The sequence below is a fragment of the Sinocyclocheilus grahami genome, unplaced genomic scaffold (assembly GCF_001515645.1).
Source record: "Sinocyclocheilus grahami isolate Dianchi unplaced genomic scaffold, SAMN03320097.WGS_v1.1 scaffold336.1, whole genome shotgun sequence".
Taxonomy (NCBI): domain Eukaryota; kingdom Metazoa; phylum Chordata; class Actinopteri; order Cypriniformes; family Cyprinidae; genus Sinocyclocheilus; species Sinocyclocheilus grahami.
In genome coordinates this window covers 642,202-661,690 of record NW_015505515.1, presented here as the reverse complement: position 1 = coordinate 661,690, position 19,489 = coordinate 642,202, and the positions used below count along the sequence as shown (strand labels likewise).

The following is a 19,489-nucleotide window of genomic DNA, read 5'->3' as shown; positions in this document are numbered from 1 at the left end:
ATTAGATATTATAAAAACCGTTGGCCATGACTTCTTTCTCATAGCTTTCTTTCTTTCTTTCTTTTTAATGCAGTGCATATTGCAAATGAATGAAGAACATTTTGGAATTTAGGGAATATTTTAATTGTACCAAAATACAACACACATTTTATAAAAGTATTTACATAGTAAATATGAAAAGCCAAAGAAAATAGTATAAGAACTACAAAAACTAGAGAAAATATAGAACAAAAAATATACAAAGATGATGTGAAGAAAAAAATATGCCAAGATGATCTATTGTAGAATATTAAAAACAAAACAAAACAAACCAAAAAGATTTAAAACATTGTCAGTGTCCTGCACTGAAGAGTGCCAGTTTGCCTGTTATAGTCTCAATATTATAAACAAATGATCATGTGTCAAGAGTTTGTGTGATCTTAAAAACATCCTTCCTATGTAATAAGGGTGTGGGGGAGGGCTGACATCTTGAATGAGAGACCTAATCTCTAAATAGGGTTTTCTTGTGTTATTAATCAATACAAACTGCATAGTTTAAGTTACAGTACAACTTGCAGCGAATCATAAAAACTTCGAGTGTTATGGACATTGCAACTGGTGCAAAGATCCCTGACAAATGTTTTAGCACCTTGTTTAGCACCTTAACAACAGGGCATTTGTGTCTCTTTACACAGTGGTTGCTTGATAATACAACAAATACAGACATAGCTGCTCGTGGTTCATAAAGCTCAGATGTGCAAGATTTCCTGAGAAGAAATAAGATTAATCAGACATTTTTGAGGTGAAAGGAAGAGAAATGCCTGGGGAACAAGAACTTGGGTTACATAGTACAGTTCCATGAAAAAGTAGGGATATTACACTGTGTGCTTTAGACCAGAGTGTGAGAAGTTGTTGTAAGAGACAGAAACGTTTCCTGAGGGTTTATGGCATGCTACATCCAAAGAAGTCTGCACTAACGTAGCGTGGGTAACCTTCCAAAACCTTACGTTGAACTGAGTCAAACTTCCAGTACTGTCGGCCATTGATGAAGATGGCAAAGCCTGTGGAGTATACAACAGGTCACGAGAAAATGAATGAATGGGAAACCCTTAATAAACCAATGTATTAATATTGCACAACTACATACTTAGTACTTATAAATTACAAAAATATGAGTTAACAAAACAGCTCAAACTTGACTAAAAACAAATGACTATTGCTGCTGAAATATCGCCCTCTTCTGTCAGAGGTCTGTCACACTCACCAATTAAAATGGGCAGAAGAGACAGATCAAATGACCACTTTTTTTCAAGGAAGCCATTAGGATGCTATTCTTGAGTGACTTTGTGAACATGACATACTCCATCTTTTTCAGTCACTTTGACCCATAAACACATTTTGTGTTTATCCACTAAAAAAAGTCTCAGTTATTTAGGCCTACTATGTTGTAGAAACTGTGTGTTCTGGGTCAGAGTGACTTCAAGTGATACAGCAGGACACATGTTCATGTGCGGCTTCAAATAGAAATAGATCTACATTCCAAAAACACAGACTGTTCTGAGATGTACATACTGACAAAATTAATATTTTGGGGGGGATTTTGTCAAGAATGATAATTGAGACAATATATTTAAGACAAGTGTATTTTGTGTTGGTATCGTGGCTGGTTTAGGCCTGATGACTAGCAAAGTTTTTCATATTCTTTATATTCTGTGTGGTGGTCAGTTCACAGCAGTGACCTTTCCATGTAAGTTAAATTGATTTCCACTGTCTTCCATTATAAGGTTTTTTTTTTTCAAACCTTATTAGATGTATGCATCACCTTTTATATAAAATTCTTATATTTCATCGATAAATTCAATAAGAAAAATAAGACACAAATCGGTGGTTATGAATCAATGAATTCAGTATCAACACAATCCATCTTTGCACTGCAGGGCTGGCATCTGAAGTAGCATTTAGATGTATTTACACAGAATGCTTAAAGCAGCTCAAAAATGCATTTACACTGCAATTACAACTGCATAAATAATTATAAGCAATTATAATGAGATTAATGATTTAAAATAAAAAAATGTAATATTTAAATATACCATTTTATTGAAAGCTTACTTTAAATATTAAATATTAACTAAAATATTTCAATATTAACTAAAACGGCCAGTAGGTGGAGACAAGTCTCTTAATATTTTGTTGATACTGATTTCATTTGATTCATAACCACTGATTTATCTTATTCTTCTTATTGAATTTGTTGATGAAATCTAAGAATTTGGCATAAAAGGTGATGCATACATCTAATAAGGTTTGAAAAAAATAACTTTATAATGGAAAGCAATTTAAGTCTCTTACTATTAGTCACTTAGTCACATTCAGAAAAGAAAAAGTGACTTTTGAATGGTCCATTGAGTCAGTCACTCAAATGATTCATTAAAAAACGCAGATTCAACAAACTTTCTTAACTTACATAACCTGATTTCTTTCATATTAATATTAACATTCACTAATATCTATTAAAAAGGCTGAGCTGGAAGTACCATGTGCATCCTGGAAGGCGGCGTCAATCTCATCAGGGATGCCCCACCAGTCCTGCTGGATGCTGCGTGGGAAGGCCGTGTCCACGCTGTTCTCTTGGGAATCCAAACGCCAGTAGTTTCCTGATTTGAAGAAGTATGTATAGTGGCCGTGGTGCTCCTTTAAGTGCAGTGCAGCCTGAATGTCTGTGACAGGAAGTCCTATAGTCTGCAGAGGGTCTGGTCCTTTTATCTTGTGTTCTGCATCAAACACCCAGTAGCTGGAACCTAACAGAGGACATAACGGAAAAAGTACATATGAGTAAAGAGTAAATATGACTGCGTTAATGTAGTATTTTAATTCAACATAACTATCACTTTATTCCATTTTATTATTATTTATTATTCCTATTATTTGTTATTGATCTTCAAATTCAATGCACGTTGGCAAAACAAAGGCAAATAATGATAAGACTCCATCGGAAGAATTTGTCTTAAATGACACAATTTAATACTACACCGTATTAAACATTTGTTCAATGTATTAATTGATGGTATGTATTAGTCTATGTGCATGTTAAAAGTCAGCATGAAATAGAAATATACATATTTTTCAGCCTTTTGAATGATATACAGTATTCTAAGATGGCTTAAAAAAGATTTTTTTTAAACAGCAGTTAGCATATAAATCAGTATAAAGAGCACTGAAAGACAGTAAATAATCTTAATTGGTATACAGATCACAATGTTTAGACTATTTATGGCTTTAAATGATGGGAAAGTGAATTTAAGCAGTTTTAATGCTTTTTAAGGGTCTGTAAAATTATCTTGAGTGATTATCCCTACATGTGCTCCCTCTAGTGGTAAATAGATAAAGTACATTTAAAGCAACATACCACATGTTTGACTCACTGAACCGATGCTATTCCTGTTCTAAATGCAGAGTAAAGTTTAACCCAAATTTTCAGCCTTGAAATTGTACATTTCATTCTGTGAAATTCACAAGTACCATCATAGCTACAATAAACACATATAAGTGTACAGTCGTTTAGGTACTGCACAACACAACACAACACAACACAACACATGTATTCATCTGTTGTTAGCAGCATTTGTTCTGCGTGCTCATGTTTAATCATGCCCTGCATTAGAGGCACAAAGAAGGATGCTTTAGATATGGGTCAAGGGGAAGTACCGCACCACCCATCTCCATAGATATGTATATAACCAGGCCTGTCTGATCCTGTCCTGCAACCACAAATCACCACAGTTAGCCACCGGTGCTGAACTCACCCACCTTCAAAGAACCAGATATTGCCCTTTTTGTCTTCATAGGCGGCGCCTATTTTCTCTGGAATGCCCCTCCAGTGTCGAGAGGCCAGGGCAGGGTATCCCGCCTGCAGACGGCCCTCCCTGATGCGCCAGGCATAACTGGCCTTGAAGAAGAACAATTCCCCACGGATTACAGACACAGCATCAAAGTCTGTGTGACAAGCGTCAGGCTACAAACAGTGACAGCAAGAGGAGATGGGATAACGAGAGTGAGAATGAAGGGAATATATAGATAAACTAATATGAAATATGTGATGATTTTGGAATATTTTGGGTTTAATACAATAGTAGTTATAACACAATACAATTGTAATATAATTGTAACATTATTAATGATTACCACAAAAAAAAAAAAAGGAAAAAAGAGGTTAAATAGAAAAATTACACAATTAAAAATGTCATTGTTATTTTTTTGTGGTAATCAACGTTACACCAAAAATGCTGTTGATGTTGCCGTTGACATTCTTTTAAATGTTTAATTTTGCCAGTGTTTAAATGTTCAGGGACTCACTGCACTGGTGATAATCTCATTGGTTTCTGTAGGGATTTGGAGTGGGGCTTGCGGCCGGGGGCCGTAGAGGTATTGAATCCCTTTCTTGTCATCCTCACTGAGTTGGAGAGGATAAGAGAAGCTGTAAAATGGGGACATTATGGCTCCAGGCTCCAGAGAATGCTGTAGACCCAGGACATGACCAAACTCATGTGCTGCCACCTGAAGAAGATCAGTTCCTGTAGGATGACATTTAAAATGAGGCTTTTTCAGACAAATATGAGTTGACTTTTATATCTGATCTCAAGGAATGCCTGTCAGTTGGTTTGTTCTGATCCGTTTGTTCAGACGGGATCTGGTGCAATCTACATCGGTGACTGTAGTACATCGGTTAATGATGTAAGCGTCAACGCAATGCCAGGAGACTTTCTCATTCAACAGCTGAGTAGCTGTCAGGGTGGAATGAGAGGACAGAAAACCAGATATCTTGCCTCTGCTCGTGTCTTTGATGACATCTCACTGTGAACTTAAAAGGTGGATTGAGCAACCTTACAAAATAACACACACTTTGTATGATGTCATGCATTTATATGATAAAAACAGATCTGAATCTCTCTAATCAGTTTAATCGGTCAAATCTTATATGGATGTGAACTGGGTTTGAGATTGGAGCCAGATATGCAAAAAAAAAAAACTTTTCCGCATCCAAACTTTCCAGGTAATTTTTTGAAAACAGAATCTATAACACATTCACTGATTCGTTCTCAACAATGCATGATATCTGTATCAGAGATTTACAGTTTTCCAAGTGAGTGGCAGGCAGTGAAGCAGTAAGTTGTCTCTTTACAACTTACCAAGTTCATTGCCCACCGTCCAGGACTCATCATAATCAAAATGAATGTCTCCCTCCCGGTGTGTCCTTGGGAAAAAAGCATGAGCCAGGATCCCACCGGGGCCATCAAAGGGCAAATTATCACCATGCCAGTACCTAATATGGGAAACACAGACATACTGTATATACTGTATGTGTGCTATCTGGGATCTTTGAATTACAGTAGGACTATTGCATAAAAATAAACAATTATGTTAAAGCACTAGATTCACCATTTATATTTATGACTGGAACTAAATATACAGTGTTAATTGTTTTCTGCCAGTATTAATATAGTAGAAAACAGACTGACTTAAGAGCTATTGGATGTGATGTGATATGATTTGATATGTGATATATTTTAAATTTGTTCACTTAAGATTTTTTTTGTCTTATACCTAAAGACATAAATATGAAAATATGAAATTAATATAAAATATTTCTATATTAAATTATGTAGACTCGTGTGAGATACAGGCAATTTTAATATCAGTGGTCAAGAAAAATCTTTTTTTTTTCTAGATAAAGGTGGTCACCCCTCATGATGGCTGCTATATTGTACTTTACTGTACTGGACTACCTCTCAAAAGTTTAAAGTCTGTAAGATTTTTTAAGATCTTTTATTAAACAAGGATGCACTGATCAGAAGTGATAGTAAATACATTTTTAGATTTCTTTTTTAAATAAATGCTGTTCTTGCTATTCATCAAAGAATCCTGTAAAAAATGTATCAGAGTTTCCACAAAAATATTAAGCAGCACAACTGTTTTCAACATTTATAATATAAGAAATGTGACCCTGGACCAAAATAAACAGTCATAAGTCACAAGGGTATATTTGTAGCAATAGCCAACACTACATTGTATGGGTCAAAATGATCAATTTTTCTTTTATGCCAAAAATCATTAGGATATTAAGTAAAGATTATGTTCCATGAAGATATTTTGTAAATTTCCTACCGTAAATATAACAAAACTTAATTTTTGATTAGTAATATGCATTGCTAAGAACTTCATTTGGACAACTTTAAAGGTGATTTTCTCAATATTTAGAATCTTTTGCACCCTCAGATTCTAGATTTTCAAATAGTTGTATCTCGGCCAAATATTGTCCTATCCTAACAAACCATACATCAATGGAAAGCTATTTATTCAGCTTTCAAATGATTTATAAATCTCAATATAAAAAAATTGACCCTTATGACTGGTTTTGTGGTCCAGGGTCACAAATGTATCTTGAGCACCAAATCAGCATATTAGAATGATTTCTGAAGGATCACGTGACACTGAAGACTGGAGTAATGGCTGATAAAATTTTAGCTTTGCCATTACAGGAATAAATTACATTTTAAAATATATTCAAATAGAAAACAGTTACTAATAATATTTCAAATATTACTGTATTTGTATTTCAAATAAATGCAGCCTTGGTGAGCATAAGAGCCTTCCTTCAAAAACATAAAAAAATCATACCAACATACTGTAGTATATATTATACATTATTATACTATATTGTATTGCACTCTACTGTATTATACTATACTGTACCATTCTTTACTATGTTGCATTGTACTTTACTATACTGTGCTGTACTATACTATCATACTATACTGAATACTATACTAGTACTCACTTTATCTTGTAACACTTGTATTATTGGACAGCTGTTTGCAGGATAAATTAATCAAGGATGACAAATACACCTGTGAGGAGGGTATTTCAGAAACAATTTACTGAGTATATGATTTTGCATGGCACTCATCTGTCATTACGAAATTCACCAGACTGCTGTCATATCAGTTGTTTAAGAAGATGAACAGGAGCCAGAGACCAAAAGCAAAAATGACTTAATGCACTTTTAAACTGCTTCACTCTGCTACACCTAAGCATATTGAGACATGATTTATTTATTTTTGTTACCTTGCAAAGTCAATGATTATGTCGGCCTCTTGGTTGATGACCTCAGTAAAGGTGAGGGGCGTAACGTCACTCCAAATCTTGAGAGCTTCCCGTAAAACCCGCCTCACTTTATCCTCATTCATCTGCCACGGGAAGCGCTGGATTCTGAACACACATGGCCACAGTCATACTCAAAGTTTATCAACAAAACACACATGATCACGTTTGCATACACACATTGTGTTACAGACCACCGGCCTTTCACTGCTGGACCACCAACCGACACAAACCCACATCAGAGACCACCAGTGATTCATCTTTATTATTCATCACCATAGGCATCTGTCTGGTGAGCATGTCACATGATCTCATAATGTGCTTTGAATTGTTGTTTTATGAGCATAACAAAACTGTGGTTTCGGTGGTATTATGTGTGTAGCTTCATGACCCAGTTCTCTGACAGGAGCAGAACTCACCCCGCAGGGATCATGTAACCTCAGACAAGTATCAGACTGTTCTGGATCTTCACTTACAATTTGGGCATGATTAACCTTTTATTATATTCATTTGCACAAAGGTGAGCACTTAATTACGCATTCTTCAAATATTTATGTCGAACAGCAGTAATAATCCACATAGCTCAAGTTAAAAGGAACTTAAGCTGTTTCTACTTGTATCTGAAATGATTTAGAAATGCACATTTTAATAAAGGAAGCCAAGCTTTATCAGAGGGCCCACACACCTGTCTGTGTTAAGGAATGTGTCTTGATTCAGCCCCTCAAGCTTAAGATTTTTGATACCATTTCGAATGTGTGTGTCTTTGTGAAATGGATCCTTTTCACAATTCCAAGGTTCTCAGAAGTCAAACTCAGAACTCGTCATAGTTGACTACACTTCTATAGTGAATGAAACTACAATAAATATACTTTTTGCCTTCCCATTTGCTTTAAATGCATAGGGAAAAAACTCCACAATAGTGTTTCAATGACTTTCCAAAAGAGAAAAAATATATAGTGAGATTGATTATGAGGCTGAGAAGAGAGAAAGATGTCAGATTTGCTGTAAATCCCTCAGTCGTTGTGTAGAAACACCTTCACATCAGCGTAAACTAGTTTTCTATAAATTAATGCCAAGGTAAATATAACATATATATATATATATATACAGCAGGATGTCACAGCGCTTCAGCAGTTTGGAGACACGCTGTTACGCATCTTCAGAGATGACCTGCGCAATGACAGGCACAACTGCACTGCAAAACACGACATAGCCACAAAACAAATGCACGATGGAAGAGGTGGGCAGTATGACCAAAACCTTTAATCACAGTATGGGTAATATTGCATCTTGGTAATGGTATATATGCTTGGAAGTCCAACACAAAATGCTTTATATTAGTGCTGTCAAATGATTAATAGCGATTAATCGCATCCAAAATAAAAGATTTTGTTTACTCAATAAATGTGTGTGGTGTGTACTAATCTACAATGCATGCCTTTGTACTATTCAGCCATGAAAATGTTACACAAAGAACAATTTGTGAAACAACTGAAAGCAACAAGACCACAGAAAGAAAAGTGTGTATCCTGCATCTTCAACCGGATGCATCCACACTGTGCTGCCTGTGAATAGATTCCTGTACAAATGTGGCTGATTACTACTCTCTCAGACGGAGAGTAGATGGCCCTTTTCTCCCTCATAGGTCTGACTATAAAGCCCCTGCATTCCTCAATATAAACTGCCTGCTGTAAGCACGATCAGAACAGAGATAGAAAGTGCTATCAGCACACAAACATTATCGTTCATTCAGATATTGAATAAGGACAAAAATGACCCTTTTGTTACGATGAAAACAGACAGGCTCTGTGCCACTGAAAAGATCTTGACCTAAGATCTAAGCTTACACACTAAAGTTGCACAGTTGGTTTATAGGCTAATATAATTATATGTTATTATATTATTATATCAAACCTGGAAAGAGACATGTGCATTTGGGGAGTGAATTATTCATGAGATATCTTGTCAATTTAATCAGGTGAATGCACAGTGTATGTTGTCTTTTTTTAATAATTGTTACAGCAGATTACAAATGAAAAAATAAATAATCAGAAGGAAAATAATGCAGCCGACTGAAAAGAGCTCTTGCCATAGTTATTTGTGTTATATCATGTCACATTAAAATACCAATTTTAAAATAGAAAATTTTTTGAACTTATTCAGTCAAATTGACAAATACGGATTATTTGTAGCACAATTTAATTATTTGAAGTAATTTTTTTCAGTCTTTTTGACATGACCAAACTGAAAGTTCGTCCCATAATTTAAAATGCAGGAGGCTCGTTAGGAAAATGGTGGATATATTACTTAGAATTAAAATGAATGATCTTGTTTTCCTTGTATACCTTACTTGTAAGTGAGGTCAGTTTTTGGCCAGCGTCCTCCAAAAATCACAAAGCGTTTCTGTCGGGGGTGACTGCTGAGATGCACCTCTCTCTGGTCGGGGTAGTCTGGGACGCCACAGCGTACTGGACCTGCACCCCCGGAGCTGTTCCTGAGTTGGGTGTTGAGCTGTGGCTCATTTTTTGGCAGCGCTTGAGGTTTGAATGTGTCCTGAGGGTGAGGGACCCTGTCTCTCCTCTTTTCAGAGAGGGAATGAGGAATCTGTGACAAACCCTGTGATGGATAGACGGGAGACATGCATGAAATGAATTGCAACAATCCACACTAATTTGCTAAAGAAACACTCATGTTAATAGCTACTAACTAGTTAGTTAGTTAGCATAACACCATTATGACTGATGAAAATTCAGCTTTGCCATCACAGGAATAAATCACACTTTAAAATACTTTAAAATAGAAACAGTTGTTTTAAACTGTAATAATATTTCACAATATTATTGTTTTCACTGTATTTTTTGATCAATTAAATGCAGCCTTGGTGAGCATGAGAAACATCTTTCAAAAACAATCCTAAACGACCCCAAAAATTTGAACAGTATAGTGTACTGTATATTAAAATAAATTGCCAGAAATTGTTCATGACATTTATTTAACGAAAGTCTCAAACATCATAAACTGACATTAGATTAAAAAAAAACATACTGTACCTGTTTGGAAAGGCCACAGTTTATGATAATAAACATCTTGCACGTTAATGAACATTAAATAAAAACAAACAAGCCAAACCGCCCTAATCTGATACAAAAAGCTTACTGTGGGATATGATTGCGGATGGACTGCTTAGTGTCCCTAAACATTCTTTGGAGGAAATGGTTGTTCATTAACATGGGCGTTAAAGACAGAGAAAAATGCCGTGGGCAGCATTGTGGTGCTTTCAGGCAGAATTATGAGCATTTATAGATGCTTTAAACTTCAGGATGTTTCGTCTTTCATTTACAGTCCTCACCTTTTACCCACTTACAGAAAAATGTCTAAATAAATACTATATTTACATGAAATCAGCATTTAGTTCAAAAAGCTAAATATGTTAAGATTTGAAGAATTTACAACAAGCTGTTATATTGTGAGATGCAAATTTGAAAGTTATCCTAATGTCTTCCTTTGGGAAAGAGGGAAAGCACAGTTCTGACAAGGTGCCCTTGTTTTTCTTCTTGCCTGGTTTACAACATATTATAAAATGTTTAGGACTTTTGCAAAGAAACAGCAAACAGGCTAAACATTTTCCCCTCAGTGACCCCATGTCTCTCTCCCAGGGACGGCGGCACAGCGGTGACTCCTCATGCGTGAGGCAGAGCTGCTATATTGGAGACAAAGCCCAGCAGGAACTGTGGAATGTGCCCTGGCCTCTGAGTGAGACTTTCTACCAGCATGCATTGCTGATTTCCAACATGTGCACGTAGACAAGTTCATTAAATATATATAGATAAAGAAGAGAAAACATTTAGTTCAAAAAACATAAGCTAAGTTATTAGAAATGTACTCTTTGTATTTATGTTGGTGTCATATGGTTTTGCAAAACGTTTTTAGCTTTTTCAACAAAATTTATGTTTACAGTTACAGTATATTATGTTCATATGTATCATAAAGCAAAAAACATATTGATAACATTTTGAATGTCAGTGAACACACCTTAATCATTATTAAAGCGTGAAGTTTTAATGATTTTTTCAAGGTAAAAGTGTTTTTTTTTTTACAAATATGATAAATAATATATTTACAAATTATTACGTTTTTTGGGGAGTTGCACCACATGACATTTTAGTCTTGAATCCTCTTACTCAAAATTATCTAATATTTTAAAGGGATAGTTCACCCAAATATGAAAATTCTGTCATATAAATGTAATATTATTATGCAAATTCAAATATCGTTTTGATGAAATCTGAGAGCTTTCTGACTCTGCATAGAAAGCAACGCAACTGACACGTTCAAGGCCCAGAAAGGTAGTAAGGACATCATTAAAATAGTCCATGTGACATCAGTGGTTCAACTGTAATGTTATGAAGCTACGAGAATACAATTTGTGCGCAGGGTCAGAAAGCTCTCGGATTTCATCAAACATATCTTAATATGTGTACTGAAGATGAACAAAGGGTTTACGTTTTGGAATGACATGAGGGTGAGTAATTAATGGCAGAATTTTCATTTTTGGGTCAACTATATCCTTTTAAGGGACACATTGACCTAGAAGGCATCATTTCCGGATTTATGCTTCTTTTCCCCTTGCATGTTTCTGCTTGTTGGTTTGATTTAGTGTTTTAAATGTTTAATAAGCAATGACACAGTCAAAGCAGGTTCTTACAATATTAATAAATTATTTTTTTTATTAAAAATAAAAGATTGTACCAAACTATTACTAAGGTAGTTTTTTGTTTCTCAGGAATTTCAATATTTTTTTCTTCATTATAATATCAGGACAGTGGTATCAACCTGATATTTTATTATTTGAATGCAGTAAATCGTTAAATACATCAATATAAGCACTTACACTGTACATCTTAATCTAATCTCATGAACCAATCTGGATATAAAATGTTAATGAAATTCAAACCAGATGCTTGAATAAATTTCAGTTGTTTATATCACCATAACATCCAACTGCATCGTGACTGCTGACCTATGAGTGGGTGAGATCTGTCATTACCCTGGAATAACACACACATTCTACTTCTGGCACACACAAGATTAGGTGCTTTTTGCATTTTTTTTTCATACGATGCAAGTTTCAAGAACTACAGTTCAAAGCATATATTTGACCCACTTCTAAAAAAATGGAGGGCAAGTTAGGACACATTTGGCTATACTATGCAGGGGGAATGAAGTCAACACAATAGGTTGCTATTTCTTATGTGTGTGTGTAATAATCTATAGAGAAAGCATTACCCAAGGTGTCTTGATGTTCTGCCAAGACGCAATCCCCAAAGTTTAAGCAGTTTATTTCATTAAACATCTGAGGAGATTAAAGCAACAAAATTGCAGTACACAAAATTGAAATCAAGGCTGCAGTATGCACTGATAAAAAGCCTAGAGGTAGTGGCATGATGTGGAAAGGAATGCTATGTGTATTTTTCTGCTGATACTGGACGCAAGATCAGAGTGAATTTTGAAATAAGTGTGAGAATGTAGCTGCACTGTTTAAATGAACCGTCTGACCCTAAAGCTACTGAAAATACCTTTTTAGAGTGGGATCAAAATTCTGGGTCAGTGCTTAATAGGTTCACAGACATCAAACAGGGAGAGAAAAACTTGTCTCAGTGATTTTGAAAGCTAGCCAACAATGCTTTCTGATTCATTTTTTTAATGCTGGAAATATTCTGAGTCAGCGTTTTGCCTGTAGTTTGACATAATTCATGTTTCAGATAAGCCCCCCAGACAAAGCCAAGTTATAAATGCTGCCGTCTCCTTTCATGTGTGCTTAAATTCACTAGTTGGGTCTGTGCTTGAGCCTCACTGTCATACAACACTGCCTGTCCCAGCGTAGAGCTCCCACGTCCCCCCGCCTCTCTCTCATGTTAACACATGCTTTCAGCTCCCACAGAGGAAATCCTGATAAGAGGTCCTGGCATGGTGCATCTGAGAGCTGTGTTTGTCCTTATGTGCTGTACTTCAGAACCCTGTCCAAAAATAAAAACACCAGCAGAGTTCCAGATTCACTGAGTTCAGGCTAATGATATCTGAACTGTTGAGAAACAGTGGCCTTTGTTTGGCAAGATTGACAAGAAAGAGTCATATTGTGTGAATATGGGGCCATTATGTTGCAAAAAATGTCAGGTACTCGTGTTGCATAACGGATGAATTGTTAGGAATTTTATCCTTGCTTTCAACAAACTCAATTGAAAGTACAAGCCATTTGCAGTAACAAAAACTAAACTACTAAACTTTGTGGAATTCCATATGCCAATACAGATGTGTAACAATTGTAAATAGACCAATTTGCAGGTTGATTTTTCAAAACATGTGAATGGTAGTTCTGTTGAGCTATCAAAACATTTGTATTTTTACTTCAAGGAATATTCTGGGATCAGTACAAGTTATGCTTAATTGTCCCTTCGCAGGGAGTTTGATTGACAGGTGATCTGACCAATCATAATGGTGAATCTGCCATTTTTGTCCGACAAACGAACCAGACAGGAGTCGATTAACGTCAATGGAATTGAACTTGAAAAATTATGTGTAATGATGTCTTTCCACGGCTGAAACAAGATACCTTGTGATGTTCATTCATGTTTATTTCATGCTATAACTAGTAAAGCGGAAGAGATGATCGCTTCATGTGCCACTTGAACTGAGGCGCTACAGCGATCTGTCAAGACACATTAAAGAGCCACAAAACGCTATTTATTGTTTGAATTTCTTAAACAAATGGCAAAATAAAAAGCTGAGACTTTGTTTCATACCAAAAGTAACCTGCGCTGTCTTGTCTGTCAGTTTCCTCTTTGCTCTGCGATGTATCTTTCACTGCGTGAGAACATGATGAATGGCGTGAGAGCAGCATGGCTTGTAGGGCATAGCAACAGTAAATAAGGGGGACAGGTATTCTGACAATTTGTGCTACCCTGTCAGATTTTGCTATAACAGCTGGTTGCATAATTCAACAGCAAAAATGCTACCTATCAGATTTTGCTTCCAGCGTGATATTAATGTGGTGTGAGGCTTCATTAATGTGTACACCCACCCCAACCCTAAACCTACCCTTACAGTATTAAAAATACAGCTTTGGTAGCATAATCTGATAGGTGGCATTATTTGTTAGAACACGGGTCTTTGCGAAGGGTCAATTGGCAGCAATTGCGACAAGTGGAAGTGAATTGGGCCAAGACATAAACATCAAAATACTCACTGGCTGCATCTAAATTCACATACTCTCTGAGGAGGTACTTCGCTGACAGTAGTAAGTTATCCGCTTACTTTTTTTTTTTGCCTACTGCTTCAAGAACCTTGATTTTAACTCTTGAATTTTTCTTTAGGGTATCACCTTTGACACAAATGCTGTTATTTGAGTTTAACCTGTACTGAACACCAGTTTCGAAACAATCATTAGGCCTACTTTTCTCACTTCAGTGACTAGTACCTTGAACATTACACATATCGCCTTTAAGAAACATCTAAATCAACTCATAAAGCAAGATTATTTCAGGACCAACTGAGTAAAGGTCTCCATGAAATGATAAACTGGGATTAGTACTTTGAGTAAAAGCATCATGCATGTTGGAATATTGTTTGATTTAGTAAGATAGTTGTCGACTCTTCATCTTTCCACATTTATCAAGTGCTTAAATTAGTCTTCTGACCCTAAATAAAACATTCTGGATGGGTAGAGTGCAGGATCAAAGATCTGGGTCACTGTCCAATCTGGTTTACAGACATCAGACAGGGAGAGAAAAAAGAAAAGCTAATCCTTACACCAACATATCACAACTCTTCATGACAAGATAAATGAAGCTTTAAAGGATTACCATTTGAACAAATATTCACAGGTAAATCCCCTAGAATCTGCAGCTGACTTGGGAGTGATGAGTGGTCCAGTGCAGGATTAAAGGAGACTTTCATGTATGCTTTGAGTGATAAGCTCCCAGATACAGTGTATGCACCAGTGCTCATGTTAAACTTTATCCCCAGCAGCTCAAGTCCTCTGTCTACCAGCAATAGTAAATGTTTCAAGTTTGGATCAACGCTTGAACGACTTTGGCACTTGGCTTGTTCACATAGACCCATTTTTTCCCTCTCCCACACACACATATTCCTGCTCTGACACATCCAAGAAGTCATGAAACTGATCACGCTTTCCTTGAATGGCCCTGTCAAAATCATAGCAGGGGCATTTCCCGACCAGTTAAGGTGAGTGAATCACCTGACCCAATAACCTTGAACTGCTAGACTCTAAAACACAATGTTGTTTGAGATGGAAATGCTGTTTGGGTTGCAGGTGAATTCACTCATACTTCAGAGGTCGTATTACAGAAACTTCCCATTTTAAAGCTACAATATGAAACCTCTAGCGTTTTTTTTGTGTAATTATGTGAGTTTGGCTTCCGCTTGGCTATGCTATTGTGTGTACCTGTGTACCTAGCCAAGGTCGTTAACGACATCTGAATTCCCACTCTTTTCCTCAAAATAAATAAAAAAGTATATATCAAAAATAAAATAAAAAAAGCATGTAAGCCAGACCAGACAAACCTTTTCTTTATTTATGAGCATGATGTGAACACACAGGTTAAGGAAAAATGGCGAAAGTATACAATTTCCTGTGAAGTCTTAAGATAAGGTATGATACGTGCAATGACTTCAAAGAGACAATCATGATTAGCCTACTAAACAGATAAGCATCAGTATCTTAAGCACTTACATTCGTTGAATTTGATCATATACAGCCTACTTGTATTTTTTACAGAAGTTTTATTAAACTCAATAATATAAACCTTACACCAAATTACAGCTGACAAATTTATTTTTTGCAAAAAATGAAAACAATATTACATAAGCACCTACAGATCCAATAAAACTGCTCTTATACAGCACAGCCCCAGTACAGGAGTGTATTAACCAGTCTTTTTTTGTTTTTTGTTTTTTTTAAATCCCAATTTTTCCCAATCATTTTGATGTTTTCTTGTGGCGCTCCACTAATACAATAAACTAGCAAATAATGCTTAACCACTGCACTGACAACTTTTATGCATTTGTTATGCTTCCCATATTCAGGCATTCAACCTTAACTAAAAGTTAATTGAAAATTACATGACTCAAGTGGTGTAAATATTAAGCTGCATATATTAACCTCAAATAAATGGTATGAATGAACTGTGTATCCTACAGCCTCCTCCTTTGCCAATATTTTCTGCTCCTGGTGATGGGGTTAAATGTGAAAATGACATGGGTATGTGAAAATAATAAAAATAAACAAGCATTGTCATGGTTAACAAACTACATAATCTATTATCTTTATGCAGTGGACGTGCCTGGGAACAAGGGGCCAAAATAATCATAACAGGAAAAAGGACAGTGCGGTTTCTGTGAGCAGACTATCACATTCCCTAAATTCTCTCTACAGTAGGCTATGCATCTGTGTGTGAGAGGTAGTGAGGGAGTGTGTGTCCCTCCAGATGGCACAGAAAACTTGCCCATGCCTGCACAATCCCTCGCTCTTTTGTCATCGCAGAGAGAACAAACTGACAACATTATATATAAGTTTAACAACTGAGTCATCAAAAACACAAAACTAAAATCCATTCTTCAGATCACAAGAATGTGATGACAGGTTAGGTCATTTTAATAAGCAAACAAACACTTCAAATATAGGGCACAAACAGAAAACCATAAAGAAATCAGTAAGCCTGAAAGTATATTTTGAGCTGAAAATACATTTATCAAGAGCATTTAGTGGCAGTTAAACAGTTAAATGAGATAAAGTTGCTCTGGTAAGCATTATTAAACTTGAATCATAAAAAGTGAACAAACCCAGATGAAACGAACAGGTTCTGGCTCGTAATTGTAGAAGCTTCAGACGCTGTTTTACCATTTTTGATTAATGATGATGATGATGACCCAGTATAACTGGTGCCAATAATCGTAGCAAGACAAAACTCAACAAATTTTGCTTTGTTCATGCTGATCTATTTGTATTTGCCATGTAGCATGAAAGTAAAATAAAAGGCATTTTATTAAACATTTTAAAGTAAAACTCAAACTTTAAACTTTTGTGGCAAGTTACAACTTTAGAGCAGCTAAATATAAAAGAACCACTTACTAAACAGCAGCCTACGGTTTTCAAGAGCTAGAATCAAACAATGCATCAAATGTGTGCATTAATAAACTCACCGGAGGCTCTTTGTGCTTCATGAGTCCTCGTCCCTCATGCAAAGGCATGCATCTCGCGGTCAGGAGCACATGCAGAGCGAAAGCGCCTGACAGAAGCCCGGAGAACCGCATCCTCCTCCTGTATCCTGGAGCTCCGCTGCTGATAGTGGAAGTGCCTGAGAAGGTTGTGGTGCAAGCTCGCGCGATGCCTGTGGACGACTGCTGCTGCGGAGACTGCACTTATTTATATGCAATTATTTCTTTGTTCTCTTTCCTCAAATACACCGCTTTTTTTTCTTCTTATGGGTCGGAGTGACAATATTGCCCGATCTCACCACGTGACCTTTAACTCTTTTGCCTCTGTGAGCGAATCAACTGAGCTCTATGGCACACTCGTTATAAAATACAGCCTAGTCTAGAGTGTAGAAAAACGATCTAATTTTGTGAGATCTCGACAACTTCCTAATTTAATTTCTACCTGGCCTTATTAATACAGAAATTTGCATGTTCTATAAATGTTTGACATTTTTGATAAAGCTACATGTAATTTACATTACAAAATAAATGCAGCTGTAATCAGTTACAGTTAATGAGAAAAAACGTGTTATTGTGAAAATGTTAACGATTACAAAGGGGATTACATTTAATTTTTTCCACACACACCCACCCACATGCATATTTAATTGATTTCTTTCATAACTTGTATTGATTGCTTTTAATTATGAGACAGTGTTTCAGGAGTTTAGGACACAGAATAGAACACGCTTAATCGATAACTGATTTATTTCCTATTTAGGTTTATTTATATGCTTTATTTTATAAGATTAACTGTTTTTCCCCCAAGACATTGGCTATGCAAAGATTTGATTTCAAAAACAGAAGCATAGCATAGTTATTAAACTATTTCTTGTTATGATTTTAAATTTTAAACTCATTTATCCTCAGAAATTCTGAAAGTCAGAATGATTGTAGAAGAGGCGTTAACGTCTGATTTTGTGGTGGCTGCACTTTAAAATTCAATTATAGGCTAATAATCTTAATTCAAGGGATGAAGGATTTTGAAAGTCTGTAAGGGTAACCCTGCCTGGTTTAAATGTTTGAAAATGATTAACAGTTGAAATTTAGAAAATGTAGAAAATTAATCAAAAATTAATCAAATGTAATCATCAAACTTTTTATTAAGGACACACTCGGTCCAAACAAAGACACAACAATAACAACATACAAAAACACACACAAGGACAAAAACCACAATATCACATATTTACATGTGTACTAAAATGCCAATGATTCCACATTTTAATCAGTTACCTACATTACTTTAATAAAGTAATTGAAATAGTTACATTACTTATTACATTTTAAATAGGGTAGCCTAACTTGTAAACTGAAACAATTCCAAAGTAACCTTTCCAACACTTGATGATATTATAATATAATACAATATAATGCATAGTCTATATGATGTTAGATTAATATAGGCTAGTTCAGAGGTGAGGGCCCATGCACCATCTCTGATCCGCGGTTTTGTCTCACTTTTTGAGTGATTATTTATTCATGTAAACAACAAAATAAACTCTCTGGCTGCGTCCGAAATTGCATACTCTCTGTGTAGGAAGCCTATTTCTTTTGAATAAATAATTAGTGCACATTAAAAAAGTAGGCCTACGCACAGGGCCGTCCTTAGCTGACTAGTGCGAGTTAGGGAGTGGGGCCCCCCTCGGTCCGTTCGCGATCGCGTTCGTCATCCGGGACTTTTCGCCTACTGTTTTATGAATACTGTGAATTCGGACAAACTACTCTTTTCAAAAACTTTTGGTTTTACATTAACTTGTGGTCAGATTTTGATCAGGTGAGGTAATGGAATGCAAATTTTGACTTTCTGGGCTTCCTGTTTTCCTCTCCAACTCATTTGAAATTCTCCACTGTGAGCTCATCCACATATGCAGGTGAACTACTAAACAGTAGGCCTAAAGAAGTATTTGATGTCAGATGCAGCCTCTCACACTTGAATGAACTGTAGTATATCAGTTCATTCAGATTCAGTTTTTAGTAAATTACAAAAGATTAAACTCGATATTCTATGTTTTTTTTTATAGATATTTTCAATGGAAAAACTGGTTCAAACTCAACTCAGAGGTTTCTATTTCCC

The 19,489-nt window shown here is 35.9% G+C and overlaps 1 protein-coding gene across 1 annotated transcript; it reads right to left on the bottom strand.

The window, feature by feature from the left end:
- Positions 1 to 436: 436 nt before the first annotated feature.
- mmp11a (matrix metallopeptidase 11a) lies at positions 437 to 17,681 on the bottom strand. The gene is made up of 8 exons (XM_016295448.1): positions 17,359 to 17,681; positions 9,491 to 9,756; positions 7,105 to 7,248; positions 5,169 to 5,302; positions 4,336 to 4,553; positions 3,790 to 3,994; positions 2,517 to 2,780; positions 437 to 1,040 (listed from the first exon to the last, which is right to left on the bottom strand). The coding sequence occupies exons 1-8, from the start codon at positions 17,467 to 17,469 to the stop codon at positions 922 to 924; spliced, it is 1,461 nt and encodes a 486-aa protein (XP_016150934.1). The 5' UTR covers positions 17,470 to 17,681; the 3' UTR covers positions 437 to 921.
- Positions 17,682 to 19,489: the final 1,808 nt, after the last annotated feature.

Bases quoted from the DNA above. Each gene is read 5' to 3' on its own strand.
- mmp11a (XM_016295448.1), bottom strand. From the start codon at position 17,469: ATGCGGTTCTCCGGGCTTCTGTCAGGCGCTTTCGCTCTGCATGTGCTC. The intron at 9,757-17,358 runs GTGAGTTTATTA...TATCCATCACAG, and splicing joins TGAAGCACAAAGAGCCTCCG to GGTTTGTCACAGATTCCTCA. The intron at 2,781-3,789 runs GTGGGTGAGTTC...GTCCTCTGTTAG, and splicing joins CAATATCTGGTTCTTTGAAG to GTTCCAGCTACTGGGTGTTT.